The sequence below is a fragment of the Scyliorhinus torazame genome, chromosome 12, assembly GCF_047496885.1.
Source record: "Scyliorhinus torazame isolate Kashiwa2021f chromosome 12, sScyTor2.1, whole genome shotgun sequence".
In the NCBI taxonomy this organism is placed as follows: domain Eukaryota; kingdom Metazoa; phylum Chordata; class Chondrichthyes; order Carcharhiniformes; family Scyliorhinidae; genus Scyliorhinus; species Scyliorhinus torazame.
Genome location: NC_092718.1, coordinates 78,442,845 through 78,460,218, shown reverse-complemented (window position 1 = coordinate 78,460,218; position 17,374 = coordinate 78,442,845). Strand labels below are relative to the sequence as shown.

Sequence of the window (17,374 nt, the reverse complement as noted above, 5' to 3'; positions counted from 1 at the left end):
GGGTTTCCTAGTAGTGTGGGGTGGATTTAATGGGAAGTCCCATTGACAGCAGCAGGAAGAGAGGATACCACCAGTGGTCAACTGGCACCGAGAAACACGCACAGGGAGCGGGCGAGGTGGGCAGCAGGAGCCAGAGAGGAAGGGGTGACAGAAAGGTTTTGTGTTGGAATTCCAGAGCTTAGGGCCCCAGGCGGCTGAAAGCACAATCGCCAACGTTGGAGAGACAGGAATTGGGAATGTTCATGAGGCCGGACCTGGGAGGGGTTCAGAGGTCTCAGATGTTGCCTGGTGTAACCTGTAACCTTCTCCATTCTCAGACCCACCGAGGCGCCTGCTGATATCTCGCGAGGACAGAGGCTTGGAGTCAGGCCGTGAGGGGAGCCGGGCAGCCCTGCGCTGCTCTGTGAACAGCCAGCCAGCCGCCAATCTCACCTGGATCCAAAATGGAGAGCGACTGAACATCTCCGTCAACTCCAACCAGCTGTGGCTGCTGCTGCCTCATCTGACCTACCGCCAGGAGGGAGAGTATCAGTGTACAGCCAGCAACAAGCATGGCACCAAGGCAAAATCGGCAAACATTACCATCCAATGTGAGCACTTCAATCACACTGACTGAATTGGGAATATGGAGGAGGGACTGAGGGAAACAATAATGCCTCAAGTCAATATTTACACAGTCTCGGTCTCCAAATCCCGAGGTTAGACCACTCTGGGAGCACTGTCCACAGTCCCGGTCTCCATATCCCTCATCTGGAACACAGTTGGAGCACTGTGCACAGTTCCGATCTCCATATCCCTCATTTAGACCACACTTGGAGCACTGTGCACAGTTCCGATCTCCATATCCCTCATTTAGACCACACTGGGAGCACTGTGCACAGTTCCGATCTCCATATCCCTCGGTTAGACTACACTGGGAGCCCTGCGCACAGTTCCGATCTCCATATCCCTCGGTTAGACTACACTGGGAGCACTGAGCACAGTTCCGATCTCCATAATCCTTGGTTTGACTACACTTGGAGCACTGTGCACAGTTCCAATCTCCATATCCCTTGGTTAGACCACACTTGGAGCACTGTGCACAGTTCCAGTCTCCATATCCCTTGGTTAGACCACACTTGGAGCACTGTGCACAGTTCCAGTCTCCATATCCCTTGGTTAGACCACACTTGGAGCACTGTGCACAGTTCCAGTCTCCGTAATCCTTGGTTAGACCACACTTGGAGCACTGTGCACAGTTCCAGTCTCCATATGTCTTTGTTAGACCACATTTAGAACACTGTGCACAGTTTCACTTTGGGAAGGGCGTCAATTGGGTTGTAACACTGGGCAACCACTCCATGAAATTTCCTTCAATTCCTTTCAGACTCTCCCAAGGAGACATCCGTGAGAGTCAGCGGAACCCGGCATGCGATCCGAGAGAGAGACAACGTCACGCTCAGCTGCTTCAGCAAGAGTAACCCACCGGTCATCAACTATAGCTGGTTCCGCGTGGACGTCAATCGGACCGACTTCGTAGCAAGTGGCAAGTCCCTGAATCTGGGGGTTGTGTCACGGGATAACGATGAAAGCTGGTACTATTGCAGAGCAGAGAATGAGCTAGGTCCCAGCAACTCCCCCCTCTGGAACCTCAGCGTTGAGTGTAAGTATAACAAAGGTGAAGAAACTCGGGACATGAGGGGGGAGATGGGTTAGGGTCCTTCTCACCCTTTCTGAACACTGTCCAGTACAGGTCAATGTCCCACCCCACACACATCCAAACCACTGTGACCTGCCTATCAAAACACAAACTCCCACATGCAAATCCTTCCTCAGTGAACCCACACGAGGCCTCAGTCTCACAACACTACCACCTCAAAGGTCTTACTTTAAATCACTTCCTGACTCATAAACCGCAAACTGTAATGAAATGAAATCAAAATCGCTTATTGTCACAAGTAGGCTTCAAATGAAGTTACTGTGAAAAGCCCCTAGACGCCACATTCCGGCGCCTGTTCGGGGAGGCTGTTACGGGAATTGAACCATGTTGCTGGCCTGCCTTGGTCTGCTTTAAAAGCCAGCTATTTAGCCCTGTGTGCTAAACCAGCCCCTGCTGGGCATCCCACCACGACCCTGCGACCCCGCCCTGTCCCGACATCCCACCCCAGCCCAACCCACCCCACCCCCCCAGTCCCGGCATCCCACCCCACCCCGACCCTGAGACCCCGCCCTGTCCCAACATCCCACCCCATCCCAACCCCCCGCCCACCCCAGTCCCGGCATCCCACCCCGCCCCGGCCCTGTGACCCCCCCCCAGTCCCGGCATCCAACCCCACCCCAAACCCCACCACGAGCCTGCGACACCCCCCCCCAGTCCCCGGCACCCCACCCCTTCCCAAACCCCACCCCGACCCTGCGTCACCCCCAGTCCCGGCATCCCACCCCTTCCTAAACCCCACCATGACCCTGCGATCCCCACCCCGCAAGTCCCGGCAGCCCACCCCACCCCAAACCCCACCCCGACCCTGCGACCCCCCCCCCCCCAGTCCCGGCATCACACCCCATCCCAAACCCCACCCCGACCCTGCGACCCCTCCCAGTCCCGGCATCCCATCCCTTCCCAAACCCCACCCCGACTCTGCGACACCCCCAGTCCCAGCATCCCACTCCATCCCAAACCCCACACCGACCCTGCGACCCCCCCCAGTCCCGGCATCCCACCCCACCCCACCCCAAACCTCACCCCGACCCTGCGATCCCCCCCAGTCCCGGCATCCCACCCCACCCCAAACCCCACCCAGACCCTGCGACCCCCCCCCAGTCCCGGCATCCCACCCCACCCCAAACCCCACCCAGACCCTGCGACCCCCCCCCCCAGTCCCGGCATCCCACCCCACCCCAAACCCCACCCTGACCCTGTGACCACCCCCCCCCCGTCCCGGCATCCCACCCCTTCCCAAACCCCACCGACCCTGCGACCCCACCCAGTCCCAGCATCCCAAACCCCACCCCGACCCTGCGACCCCCCCCCCAGTCTCGGCATCCCACCCCACCCCAAACCCCACCCCGACCCTGCGACCCCCCCCCCCCCCCCGCAGTCCCGGCATCCCACCACACCCCAAACCCCACTCCCAGCATCCCAAACCCCACCCCGACCCTGCGACCCCCCCCAGTCTCGGCATCCCACCCCACCCCAAACCCCACCCCGACCCTGCGACCCCCCCCCCCCCCCCCCGCAGTCCCGGCATCCCACCACACCCCAAACCCCACTCCGACCCTGCGACCCCCCCCCCCCCACAGTCCCAGCATCACACCCCATCCCAAACCCCACCCCGACCCTGCGACCCCCGCCCAGTCCCGGAATCCCACCCCACCCCGACACTGCGACACCCCCAGTCCCGGCATCCCACCTCACCCCAAGCCCCATCCCAACCATGCGACCCCCCCAGCCCTAGTATCCCACCCCTTCCCAAACCCCACCCCGACCCTGCGACCCCACCCAGTCCCGGCATCACACCCCATCCCAAACCCCACCCTGACCCTGCGACACCCCCAGCCCTAGCATCCCACCCCACCCCAAACCCCACCCCGACCCTGCGACCCCCCCGCCAGTCCCGGCATCCCACCCCACCCCAAACCGCACCCCGACCCTGCGACCCCACCCAGTCCCGGCATCACACCCCATCCCAAACCCCACCCTGACCCTGCGACACCCCCAGCCCTAGCATCCCACCCCACCCCAAACCCCACCCCGACCCTGCGACCCCCCCGCCAGTCCCGGCATCCCACCCCACCCCAAACCGCACCCCGACCCTGCGACCCCCCCAGTCCCGGCATCCCACCCCACCCCAACCCTGCAACACCCCCCCCCCCAGTCCCAACATCACACCCTAACCCAAACCCCAACACCCCACCACAAACCCAGCCCCAACCCTGCCACTCCACTCCAACCCTACCACCCCACCCCAACCCTGCCACCCTCCCCACTCCCGGCATCACATCCCCACACCACCCCTGCGACCTCCACCCGTAACAGCATCCATCCAAGTCCCACCCCACAATCTTCACCCCCCCAACCCACCCCACCACACCTCTCTAACCTCCCTCCCCAACCCGCCCCACCCTTCGAACATTTCACAACCTGCCCCCACCCCTCGAACCTTCCCCAAACCTCTCTACCCCGAACCCACCCCACCCCACCCCCAACGCACCTCTACCCCTCTACCCCCCAACCCATCCCACCCTTCTATCCCCATCCCTCCCCACCCCTCCATCCCCAACCCACCCATGACCCCAACCCACCCCACCCCTCCAACCCACCCCACCCCTCTACACCCCAACCCACCCATCTACACCCCAACCCTCTATCTCCCAATGCCCCAAACCTCCCCAAACCCTCCACCCCTCTATCCCCAACCCACCCCACCCCTCTACCCCCACTACTCCCCCAACCCCTCTACCCCCACTACTCCCCCAACCCCTCTACCCCCCACTACCCCACAATCCCTCTAACCTCCCCAAACCCCACCCCTCTACCTCCCCAACCCGCCCCACCCCTCTACCTCCCAACTCACCCCACCACCTCCCCAACCCGCCCCACCCCCAACCCACCCCTCTACCCCCACAACCCACCCCACCCTACCCTTCGACACCCCCACCACCCAACCCCTCTAACCTCCTCAACCCCCCACACTGCTACCCACCAACCCACCACACCCCACCCCTCTACCTCCCCAACCCTCTCGCCTCCAACCTACCACACCTCTACCTCCCCACCCGCTACCTCCCCAAGCCACCTCCGCAACCCTCCTCAGTTTTGTAACCTCCCCTCTGTAACCTCACCCCTGCAACACTTCCCATCCCCATACCCTTCCTTGCAACCCTCCCATCTCCATGACCTCCTCGGCAACCCTCCCCACCTTCCTAACCACCGCTAGTCACTACAAACCACAGATCTCTGCGCTCCTAAAATTCCGGCCTCTTGAGCGTCTTCCGATTTCCATTGCCCCACCATTGGCAGCCATGCCTTCAGCTGCCTGGCGGGCCCGAAACAATTCCGACCCGAAGACACTCCACCTCTCCCTCAGAATGGGGGAGGAATCAAGTGGGCTGCTTTGTCCTGGAAGATGTTGAGCTTCTTGAGCGTTGTTGGAGCCACAGTCATCCAGGCAAGTGGAGAGTATCACACTCCTGACTTGTGCCTTGTAGATGGTGGATAGGCTTAGCAGGGAGGGGGGAGGTCAGGAGGTGAGTTACTTGCAACAGGGTTCCCAGCTTCTGACCTGCTCTTGTTACCACGGTATTTATATAGCTGGGTCCAGTTCAGTTTGTGTCAATGGTAACCACCCCACCCCCCCCAGGATGTTGATGTGAATGGTCTGGTTGACAGACGGAGCAGAGATCGTACCCCAGTCGAACTGCACGCAGGGTGTGGAGGTCGAGTGCGTTTGTGTCGTCACGGGCAACCCGCCAGCCAACATCACCTGGGAGCTTGAACACAGGATCCTGCGCGGTGACTACGGAGAGTCAGGGGTCAAAGTGTCGAGGGAGGTAAGGCAGCATGAGGCCAGGAGCACCCTGACTGTGAAAAGGAGATACAGAGAATTCAATGCTGTGTGTGTCGGCAGCAATCGTCATGGCGAGAAACGTTTGAAGCTCCACTTGTGTCCCACGGGTAAGAACATTCCTCGCTGTCCACCATCCCCAACAAACATTCCCAGGGCAGGTACAGCACGGGGTTAGATACAGAGTAAAGCTCCCCCTACACTGTCCCCATCAAACTCTCCCAGGACAGGTACAACACGGGGTTAGATACAGAGTAAAGCTCCCTCTACACTGTCCCCATCAAACTCTCCCAGGACAGGTACAGCACGGGGTTAGATAGAGAGTAAAGCTCCCCCTACACTGTCCCCATCAAACTCTCCCAGGACAGGTACAGCACGGGGTTCGATACAGAGTAAAGCTCCCTCTACACTGTCCCCATCAAACACTCGCAGCACAGGTACAGCACGGGGTTAGATACAGAGTAAAGCTCCCTCTACACTGTCCCCATCAAACACTCCCAGGACAGGTACAGCACAGGGTTAGATACAGAGTAAAGCTCCCTCTACACTGTCCCCATCAAACACTCGCAGCACAGGTACAGCACGGGGTTAGATACAGAGTAAAGCTCCCTCTACACTGTCCCCATCAAACTCTCCCAGGACAGGTACAACACGGGGTTAGATACAGATTAAAGCTTCCTCTGCACTGTCCCCATCAAACACTCCCAGGACAGGTACAGCACGGGGTTAGATACAGAGTAAAGCTCCCTCTACACTGTCCCCATCAAACACTCGCAGCACAGGTACAGCACGGGGTTAGATACAGAGTAAAGCTCCCTCTACACTGTCCCCATCAAACACTCCCAGGACAGGTACAGCACGGGGTTAGATACAGAGTAAAGCTCCCTCTACACTGTCCCCATCAAACACTCGCAGCACAGGTACAGCACGGGGTTAGATACAGAGTAAAGCTCCCTCTACACTGTCCCCATCAAACTCTCCCAGGACAGGTACAACACGGGGTTAGATACAGATTAAAGCTTCCTCTGCACTGTCCCCATCAAACACTCCCAGGACAGGTACAGCACAGGGTTAGATACAGAGTAAAGCTCCCTCTACACTGTCCCCATCAAACACTCCCAGGACAGGTACAGCACGGGGTTAGATACAGAGTAAAGCTCCCTCTACACTGTCCCCATCAAACACACCCAGGACAGGTACAGCACAGGGTTAGATACAGAGCAAATCTCCCTCTACACTGTCCCCATCAAACTCTCCCAGGACAGGTACAACACGGGGTTATGTACAGAGTAAAGCTCCCTCTACACTGTCCCCATCAAACACTCCCAGGAGAGGTACAGCACGGGGTTAGATACAGAGTAAAGCTCCCTCTACACTGTCCCCATCAAACACTCGCAGCACAGGTACAGCACGGGGTTAGATACAGAGTAAAGCTCCCTCTACACTGTCCCCATCAAACACTCCCAGGACAGGTACAGCACGGGGTTAGATACAGAGTAAAGCTCCCTCTACACTGTCCCCATCAAACACTCGCAGCACAGGTACAGCACGGGGTTAGATACAGAGTAAAGCTCCCTCTACACTGTCCCCATCAAACTCTCCCAGGACAGGTACAACACGGGGTTAGATACAGATTAAAGCTTCCTCTGCACTGTCCCCATCAAACACTCCCAGGACAGGTACAGCACAGGGTTAGATACAGAGTAAAGCTCCCTCTACACTGTCCCCATCAAACACTCCCAGGACAGGTACAGCACGGGGTTAGATACAGAGTAAAGCTCCCTCTACACTGTCCCCATCAAACACACCCAGGACAGGTACAGCACAGGGTTAGATACAGAGCAAATCTCCCTCTACACTGTCCCCATCAAACTCTCCCAGGACAGGTACAACACGGGGTTATGTACAGAGTAAAGCTCCCTCTACACTGTCCCCATTAAACACTCCCAGGACAGGTACAGCACGGGGTTAGATACAGAGCAAAGCTCCCTCTACACTGTCCCCATCAAACATTCCCAGGGCAGGTACAGCACAGGGTTAGATACAGAGTAAAGCTTCCTCTACACTGTCCCCATCAAACACTCCCAGGACAGGTACAAGACGGGGTTAGATACAGAGCAAAGCTCCCTCTACACTGTCCCCATCAAACATTCCCAGGGCAGGTACAGCACAGGGTTAGATACAGAGTAAAGCTTCCTCTACACTGTCCCCATCAAACACTCCCAAGACAGATACAGCACATGGCTAGATATAGAGTAAAGCTCCCTCTACACTGTCCCCATCAAACATTCCCAGCGCAGGTACAGCACGGGGTTAGATACAGAGTAAAGCTTCCTCTACACTGTCCCCATCAAACACTCCCAAGACAGATACAGCACATGGTTAGATATAGAGTAAAGCTCCCTCTACCCTGTCCCCATCAAACACTCCCAGGACAGGTACAACACGGGGTTAGATACAGAGTAAAGCTCTCTCTACTCTGTCCCCATCAAACACTCCCAGGACAGGTACAGCACGGGGTTAGATACAGAGTAAAGCTCTCCCTACACTATTAACACTCCCAGGATAGGTACAGCACAGGGTTAGATAGTAAAGCTCCCTTGACACTGTCAGAACAAAGAATAAAGAACAAAGAAAAGTACAGCACAGGAACAGGCCCTTCGGCCCTCCAAGCCTGCGCCAACCATGCTGCCCATCTAAACTAAAATCTCCTACGTTTTTGGAGTCCGTATCCCTCTATTGCCATCCAATTCATGTATTTGTCAAGATGCCCCTTAAATGTCACTATCGTTCCTGCTTCCACCACCTCCTCCGGCAGCGGGTTCCAGGCACCCACTACCCTCTGTGTAAAAAACCTGCCTTGTACATCTCCTCTAAACCTTGCCCCTCGCACCTTAAACATCTGCCCCCCAGTAATTGACCCCTCGACCCTGGGGAAAAGCCTCTGACTATCCACTCTGTCTATGCCCCTCATAATTTTGTAGACCTCTATCAGGTCTCCCCTCAACCTCCTTCATTCCAGTGAGAACAAATCGAGTTTACTCAACCTCTCCTCATAGCTGATGCCCACCATACCAGGCAACATCCTGGTAAATCTCTTCTGCACCCTCTCGAAAGCCTCCACATCCTTCTGGTAGTGTGGCGACCAGAATTGAACATTATACTCCAACTGTGACCTAACTAAGGTTCTATACAGCTGCAACATGACTTGCCAATTTTTATACTCAATGCCCCGGCCAATGAAGGCAAGCATGCCATATATCTTCTTGACTACCTTCTGCACCTGTGTTGCCCCTTTCAGTGACGTGTGGACCTGTACACCTAGATCTCTCTGACTGTCAATAGCCTTGAGGGTTCTACCATTCACTGTGTATTCCCTACCTGTATTAGACCTTCCAAAATGCATTACCTCACATTTGTCTGGATTAAACTCCATCTGCCATCTCTCCATTCAAGTCTCCAGATGATCCAAATCCTGCTTTATCCTCTGACAGTCCTCATCGCTAGCCGCAATTCCACCAACCTTTGTGTCATCCGCAAACTTACTAATCAGACCAGTTACATGTCCTTCCAAATCATTTATATATACTACAAACAGCAAAGGTCCCAGCACTGATCCCTGCGGAACACCACTATCACAGCCCTCCAATCAGCAAAGCACCCTTCCATTGCTACTCTCTGCCTTCTATGACGTAGCCAGTTCTGTATCCATCATGCAGGCTCACCTCTGATCCCGTGGGACTTCACCTTTTGTATCTGTCTGCCATGAGGGACCTTGTCAAAGGCCTTACTGAAGTCCAAATAGACAACATCCACTGCCATACCTGCATCAATCATCTTTGTGATTGCCTCGAAAAACTCTATCAAGTTAGTGACACGACCTCCCCTTCACAAAACCATGCTGCCTCTCGCTAATACGTCCAGTTGTTTCCAAATGGGAGTAAATCCTGTCTCGAAGAATTCTCTCCAGTAATTTCCCTACCACTGACGTAAGGCTCACCAGCCTGTAGTTCCATGGATTATCCTTGCTACCCTTCTTAAACAAAGGAACATCATTGGCTATTCTCCTGTCCTCCGGGACATCACCTGGAGACAGTGAGTATCCAAAGATTTCTGACAAGGCCTCAGCAATTTCCTCTCTTGCCTCCTTCAGTATTCTGGGGTAGAGCACATCAGGCTCTGGGGACTTATCTACCGTAATATTTTTCAAGACGCCCAACACCTCGTCTTTTTGGATCTCAATGTGACCTAGGCTATCTAGGGGCAGCACGGTAGCCTTGTGGATAGCACAATTGCTTCACAGCTCCAGGGTCCCAGGTTCGATTCCAGCTTGGGTCACTGTTTGTGCGGAGTCTGCACATCCTCCCCGTGTGTGCGTGGGTTCCCTCCGGGTGCTCCGGTTTCCTCCCATAGTCGAAAGATGTGCAGGTTAGGTGGATTGGCCATGATAAATTGCCCTTAGTGTCCAAAATTGCTCTTAGTGATGGGTGGGGTTACTGGGTTATGGGGATAGGGTGGCAGTGTTGACCTTGGGTAGGGTGCTCTTTCCAAGAGCCGATGCAGACTCGATGGGCCGAATGGCCTCCTTCTGCACTGTAAATTCTATGATAATCTACAAATCCTTCTCCAGACTCAACATCCACCAATTCTTTCACTTTGGTGAATACTGATGCAAAGTATTGATTTAATACTTCGCCCATTTCCTCTGGCTCCACACAAAGATTCCCTCCCCTGTCCTTCAGTGGGCCAACCCTTTCCCTGGATACCCTCTTGCATTTTATGTATGTGTAAAAAGCCTTGGGATTTTCCGTAACCATATTTGCCAAGTCTTTTCGTGACCCCTTTTAGCCCTCCTGACACCTTGCTTAAGTTCCTTCCTACTTTCCTTATATTCCACACAGGCTTCGTCTGTTCCCAGCCTTCTAGCCCTGACAAATGCCTCCTTTTTCTTTTTATTTGTCCTCATCAAACACTCTCAGGATAGGTGCAGTATGGGGTTAGATATAGAGTAAAGCTCCCTCTACACTGTCCCCATCAAACACTCCCAGGACAGGTACAGCACGGGTTAGATACAGAGAAAACTCCCTCTACACTGTCCCCATCAAACCCTCCCAGGACAGGTACAGCACGGGGTTAGATACAGAGTAAAGTTCCCTCTACACTGTCCCCATCAAACACTCCCAGGACAGGTACAGCACGGGTTAGATACAGAGTAAAGCTCCCTCTACACTGTCCACATCAAACCCTCCCAGGACAGGTACAGCACGGGGTTAGATACAGAGGAAAACTCCCTCTACACTGTCCCCATCAAACCCTCCCAGGACAGGTACAGCACGGGGTTAGATACAGAGTAGAGTTCCCTCTACACTGTCCCCATCAAACACTCCCAGGACAGGTACAGCACGGGGTTAGATACAGAGTAAAGCTCCCTCTACACTGTCCCCATCAAACACTCCCAGGACAGGTACAGCACGGGGTTAGATAAAGAGTAAAGCTCCCTCTACACTGTCCCCATCAAACACTCCCAGGACAGATACAGCACAGGGTTAGATAGAGTAAAGCTCCCTCTACACTGTCCCCATCAAACACTCCCAGGACAGGTACAACACGGGGTTAGATACAGGGTAAAGCTCCCTCTGCACTGTCCCCATCAAACACTCCCAGGACAGGTACAGCACAGGGTTAGATACAGAGTAAAGCTCCCTCCACACTGTCCCCATCAAACACTCCCAGGACAGATACAGCACAGGGTTAGATAAAGAGTAAAGTTCCCTCTACACTGTCCCCATCAAACACTCTCAGGATAGGTGCAGTATGGGGTTAGATATAGAGTAAAGCTCCCTCTACACTGTCCCCATCAAACACTCCCAGGACAGGTAAAGCACAGGGTTAGATACAGAGTAAAGCTCCCTCTACACTGTCCCCATCAAACACTCCCAGGACAGGTACAGCACGGGTTAGATACAGAGTAAAGCTCCCTCTACACTGTCCCCATCAAATACTCCCAGGACAGGTACAGCACAGGGTTAGATACAGAGTAAAGCTCCCTCCACACTGTCCCCATCAAACACTCCCAGGACAGGTACAGCACGGGGTTAGATACAGAGTAAAGTTCCCTCTACACTGTCCCCATCAAACACTCCCAGGACAGGTACAGCACGGGGTTAGATACAGAGTAACGCTCCCTCTACACTGTCTCCATCAAACACTCCCAGGACCGATACAGCACAGGGTTAGATACAGAGTAAAGTTCCCTCTACACTGTCCCCATCAAACACTCCCAGGACAGATACAGCACAGGGTTAGATACAGAGTAAAGTTCCCTCTACACCGTCCCCATCAAACACTCCCAGGACAGGTACAGCACGGGGTTCGATACAGAGTAAAGTTCCCTCCACACTGTCCCCATCAAACACTCCCAGGACAGGTACAGCACAGGGTTAGATACAGAGTAAAGTTCCCTCTACACTGTCCCATTCAAACACTCCCAGGACAGGTACAACACGGGGATAGATACAGAGTAAAGCTCCCTCCACACTGTCCCCATCAAACACTCCCAGGACAGGTACAGCACGGGGTTAGATACAGAGTAAAGCTCCCTCTACACGGTGCCCATCAAACACTCCCAGGACAGGTCCAGGGACTGATTTTGGGTAAATAGTTATCTGGTGTTCGGTCATTAAACAAAGGGGACAGTATTCTCACACCTGTGTTGCCTGTATAGAAAGCTAGGTGGCTCTTTGATGATACTCACTGTCCATCCCGACTTTTAGGTGTGTTGGAGCCATTGTGGTTCGGAGTGCTCGGGGGAATTTGTGGAGCGTTTATCGCAGCTGCCATTACCGCGTCTGTATGTTGGCTGATCACTGGCAGGTGAGGACTCTTGACTCGGCCACATTGGGGGTTAAAGGCCATCTGATGATCTTTTGCAGGGAGCAGTAATCAGGTGGAGAGTATTGGTGCCAATCCTCAGGATTCTTTTGACACGAGTCTGGGTGGGTGGGCAGTAGTCAATAGGGGAGAGTGTACATGGGGATGTGGGAGGGGATTAAATGGGTGGGTAGAGTCAGTGATAGGGGAGAGTGTACATGGGGATGTGGGAGGGGATTAAATGGGTGGATAGTGTCAGTGATCGGGAGTGTGCATGGGGCTGTGGGAGGGGATTAAATGGGTGGGTAGAGTCAGTGATAGGGGAGAGTGTACATGGGGATGTGGGAGGGGATTAAATGGGTGGATAGTGTCAGTGATAGGGGAGTGTGTACATGGGGATGTGGGAGGGGATTGAATGGGTGGGTAGAGTCAGCGATAGGGGAGAGTGTACATGAGGATGTGGGAGGTGTTTAAATGGGTGGGTAGAGTCAGCGATAAGGGAGAGTGTACATGGGGATGTGGGAGGGGATTAAATGGGTGGGTAGAGTCAGCGATACGGGAGAGTGTACATGGGGAAGTGGGAGGGGATTAAATGGGTGGGTAGAGTCAGTGATAGGGGAGTGTGTACATGGGGATGTGGGAGGTGTTTAAATGGGTGGGTGGAGTCAGTGATAGGGGAGTGTGTACATGGGGATGTGGGAGGGGATTAAATGGGTGGGTAGAGTCAATGATAGGGGAGAGTGTACATGGGGATGTGGGAGGGGATTAAATGGGTGGGTAGAGTCAATGATGGGGAGAGTGCACATTGGGATGTGGGAGGGGATTAAATGGGTGGGTAGAGTCAATGATAGGGGAGAGTGTACATGGGGATGTGGGAGGGGATTAAATGGGTGGATAGTGTCAGTGATAGAGGAGTGTGTACATGGGGATGTGGGAGGGGATTAAAAAGGTGGGTAGAGTCAGTGATAGGGGAATGTGTACATGGGGATGTGGGTGGGAATTAAATGGGTGGGTAGAGTCAGTGATAGGGGAGAGTGTACATGGGGATGTGGGAGGGGATTAAACGGGTGGGTAGAGTCAGTGATAGGGGACTGTGTACATGGGGATGTGGGAGGGGATTAAATGGGTGGGTAGAGTCAGCGATAGGGGAGAGTGTACATGGGGATGTGGGAGGGGATTAAATGGGTGGGTAGAGTCAATGATAGGTGAATGTGTACATGGGGATGTGGGAGGGGATTTAATGGGTGGGTAGTCAGCGATAGGGGAGAGTGTACATGGGGATGTGGGAGGGGATTAAATGGGTGGGTAGAGTCAGCGATAGGGGAGAGTGTACATGGGGATGTGGGAGGGGATTAAATGGCTGGGTAGAGTCAGTGATAGGGGAGAGTGTTCATGGGGATGTGGGAGGGGATTAAATGGGTGGGTAGAGTCAGTGATAGGGGAGAGTGTTCATGGGGATGTGGGAGGGGATTAAATGGGTGGGTAGAGTCAGTGATAGGGGAGAGTGTACATGGGGACGTGGGAGGGGATTAAATGGGTGGGTAGAGTCAGTGATAGGGGACTGAGTACATGGGGATGTGGGAGGGGATTAAATGGGTGGGTAGAGTCAGCGATAGGGGAGAGTGTACATGGGGATGTGGGAGGGGATTAAATGGGTGGGTAGAGTCAATGATAGGGGAGTGTGTACATGGGGATGTGGGAGGGGATTTAATGGGTGGGTAGTCAGCGATAGGGGAGAGTGTACATGGGGATGTGGGAGGGGATTAAATGGGTGGGTAGAGTCAGCGATAGGGGAGAGTGTACATGGGGATGTGGGAGGGGATTAAATGGCTGGGAATAGTCAGTGATAGGAGAGAGTGTATATGGGGGTGTGGGAGGGGATTAATGTGTTGGTAGAGTCAGTGATAGGACAGTGTGTACATGGGGATGTGGGATGGGATTAAATGGGTGGGTAGGGTCAGTGATAGAGGAATGTGCACATGGGGATGTGGGAGTGGATTAAATGGGTGGGTAGAGTCAGTGATAGCGGAGAGTGTACATGGGGATGTGGGAGGGGATTAAATGGGTGGGTAGAGTCAGTGATAGGGGAGAGTGTTCATGGGGATGTGGGAGGGGATTAAATGGGTGGGTAGAGTCAGTGATAGGGGAGAGTGTTCATGGGGATGTGGGAGGGGATTAAATGGGTGGGTAGAGTCAGTGATAGGGGAGTGTGTACATGGGGATGTGGGAGGGGATTAAATGGGTGAGTAGAGTCAGCGATAGGGGAGAGTGTGCATGGGGATGTGGGAGGGGATTAAATGTGTGGGTAGAGTCAGCGATAGGGGAGAGTGTACATGAGGATGTGGGAGGTGTTTAAATGGGTATGTAGAGTCAGTGATGGGGGAGTGTGTACATGCGGATGTGGGAGGGGATTAAATGGGTGGGTAGAGTCAGCGATAGGGGAGAGTGTACATGGGGATGTGGGAGGTGTTTAAATGGGTGGGTGGAGTCAGTGATAGGGAGTGTGTACATGGGGATGTGGGAGGGGATTAAATGGGTGGGTAGAGTCAATGATGGGGAGAGTGCACATTGGGATGTGGGAGGGTATTAAATGGGTGGGTAGAGTCAATGATAGGCGAGAGTGTACATGGGGATGTGGGAGGGGATTAAATGAGTGGGTAGAGTCAGTGATACGGGAGTGTGTACATGGTGATGTGGGAGGGGATTAAATGGGTGGGTAGAGTCAGTGATAGGGGAGTGTGTACATGTGGATGTGGGAGGGGTTTAAATGGGTGGGTAGAGTCAGTGATAAGGGAGTGTGTACATGGGGATGTGGGAGGGCATTAAATGGGTGGGTAGAGTCAGTGATAGGGGAGTGTGTACATGGGGATGTGGGAGGGGATTAAATGGGTGGGTAGAGTCAGTGATAAGGGAGTGTGTAGATGGGGATGTGGGAGGGGATTAAATGGGTGGGTAGAGTCAGCGATAGGGGAGAGTGTACCTGAGGATGTGGGAGGTGTTCAAATGGGTGGGTAGAGTCAGCGATAGGGGAGAGTTTACGTGAGGATGTGGGAGGGGATTAAATGGGTGGGTAGAGTCAGTGATAGGGGAGTGTGTACATGGGGATGTGGGAGGGGATTAAATGGGTGGGTAGAGTCAATGATGGGCAGAGTGCACATTGGGATGTGGGAGGGGATTAAATGGGTGGGTAGAGTAAATGATAGGGGAGAGTGTTCATGGGGATGTGGGAGGGGACTACATGGGTGGGTAGAGTCAGTGATAGGGGAGTGTGTACATTTGGATGTGGGAGGGGATTAAATGGGTGGGTAGAGTCAGTGATAGGGGAGAGTGTACACGGGGATGTGGGAGGGGATTAAATGGGTGAGTAGAGTCAGCGATAGGGGAGAGTGTGCATGGGGATGTGGGAGGGGATTAAATGTGTGGGTAGAGTCAGCGATAGGGGAGAGTGTACATGAGGATGTGGGAGGTGTTTAAATGGGTGGGTAGAGTCAGTGATGGGGGAGTGTGTACATGGGGATGTGGGAGGGGATTAAATGGGTGGGTAGAGTCAGCGATAGGGGAGAGTGTACATGGTGATGTGGGAGGTGTTTAAATGGGTGGGTGGAGTCAGTGATATGGGAGTGTGTACATGTGGATGTGGGAGGGGATTTAATGGGTGGGTAGAGTCAATGATGGGGAGAGTGCACATTGTGATGTGGAAGGGGATTAAATGGGTGGGTAGAGTCAATGATAGGGGAGAGTGTACATGGGGATGTGGGAGGGGATTAAATGAGTGGGTAGAGTCAGTGATACGGGAGTGTGTACATGGTTATGTGGGAGGGGATTAAATGGGTGGGTAGAGTCAGTGATAGGGGAGTGTGTACATGGGGATGTGGGAGGTGTTTAAATGGGTGGGTGGAGTCAGTGATAGGGGAGTGTGTACATGGGGATGTGGGAGGGGATTAAATGGGTGGGTAGAGTCAATGATGGGGAGAGTGCACATTGGAATGTGGGAGGGGATTAAATGGGTGGGTAGAGTCAATGATAGGGGAGAGTGTACATGGGGATGTGGGAGGGGATTAAATGGGTGGGTAGAGTCAATGATAGGGGAGAGTGTACATGGGGATGTGGGAGGGGATTAAATGGGTGGATAGTGTCAGTGATAGAGGAGTGTGTACATGGGGATGTGGGAGGGGATTAAAAAGGTGGGTAGAGTCAGTGATAGGGGAGTGTGTACATCGGGATGTGGGAGGGAATTAAATGGGTGGGTACAGTCAGTGATAGGGGAGAGTGTACATGGGGATGTGGGAGGGGATTAAATGGGTGGGTAGAGTCAGTGATAGGGGACTGTGTACATGGGGATGTGGGAGGGGATTAAATGGGTGGGTAGAGTCAGCGATAGGGGAGAGTGTACATGGAATGTGGGAGGGGATTAAATGGGTGGGTAGAGTCAGTGATAGGGGAGTGTGTACATGGGGATGTGGGAGGGGATTTAATGGGTGGGTAGTCAGCGATAGGGGAGAGTGTACATGGGGATGTGGGAGGGGATTAAATGGGTGGGTAGAGTCAGCGATAGGGGAGAGTGTACATGGGGATGTGGGAGGGGATTAAATGGCTGGGTAGAGTCAGTGATAGGAGAGAGTGTATATGGGGATGTGGGAGGGGATTAATGTTTTGGTAGAGTCAGTGATAGGACAGTGTGTACATGGGGATGTGGGATGGGATTAAATGGGTGGGTAGGGTCAGTGATAGAGGAATGTGTACATGGGGATGTGGGAGTGGATTAAATGGGTGGGTAGAGTCAGTGATAGCGGAGAGTGTACATGGGGATGTGGGAGGGGATGAAATGGGTGGGTAGAGTCAATGATAGGGGAGAGTGTGCATGGGGATGTGGAAGGCGATTTAATGTGTGGGCAGAGTCAGCGATAGGGGAGAGTGTACATGTGGATGTGGGAGGGGTTTAAATGGGTGGGTAGAGTCAG

General features: G+C 54.0%; 1 protein-coding gene across 3 annotated transcripts in view; it reads left to right on the top strand.

The window, feature by feature from the left end:
- Positions 1–17,374, top strand: part of LOC140386509 (myelin-associated glycoprotein-like) — a 66,785-nt gene that overhangs the window by 45,063 nt on the left and 4,348 nt on the right. For all 3 annotated transcript variants that reach the window (XM_072468903.1, XM_072468902.1, XM_072468905.1), the window contains exons 5-8: positions 318–590; positions 1,367–1,642; positions 5,369–5,653; positions 12,317–12,416. In XM_072468903.1, coding sequence (XP_072325004.1) covers positions 318–590; positions 1,367–1,642; positions 5,369–5,653; positions 12,317–12,416 — 934 coding nt within the window. The remainder of the gene's footprint in view (positions 1–317; positions 591–1,366; positions 1,643–5,368; positions 5,654–12,316; positions 12,417–17,374) is intronic.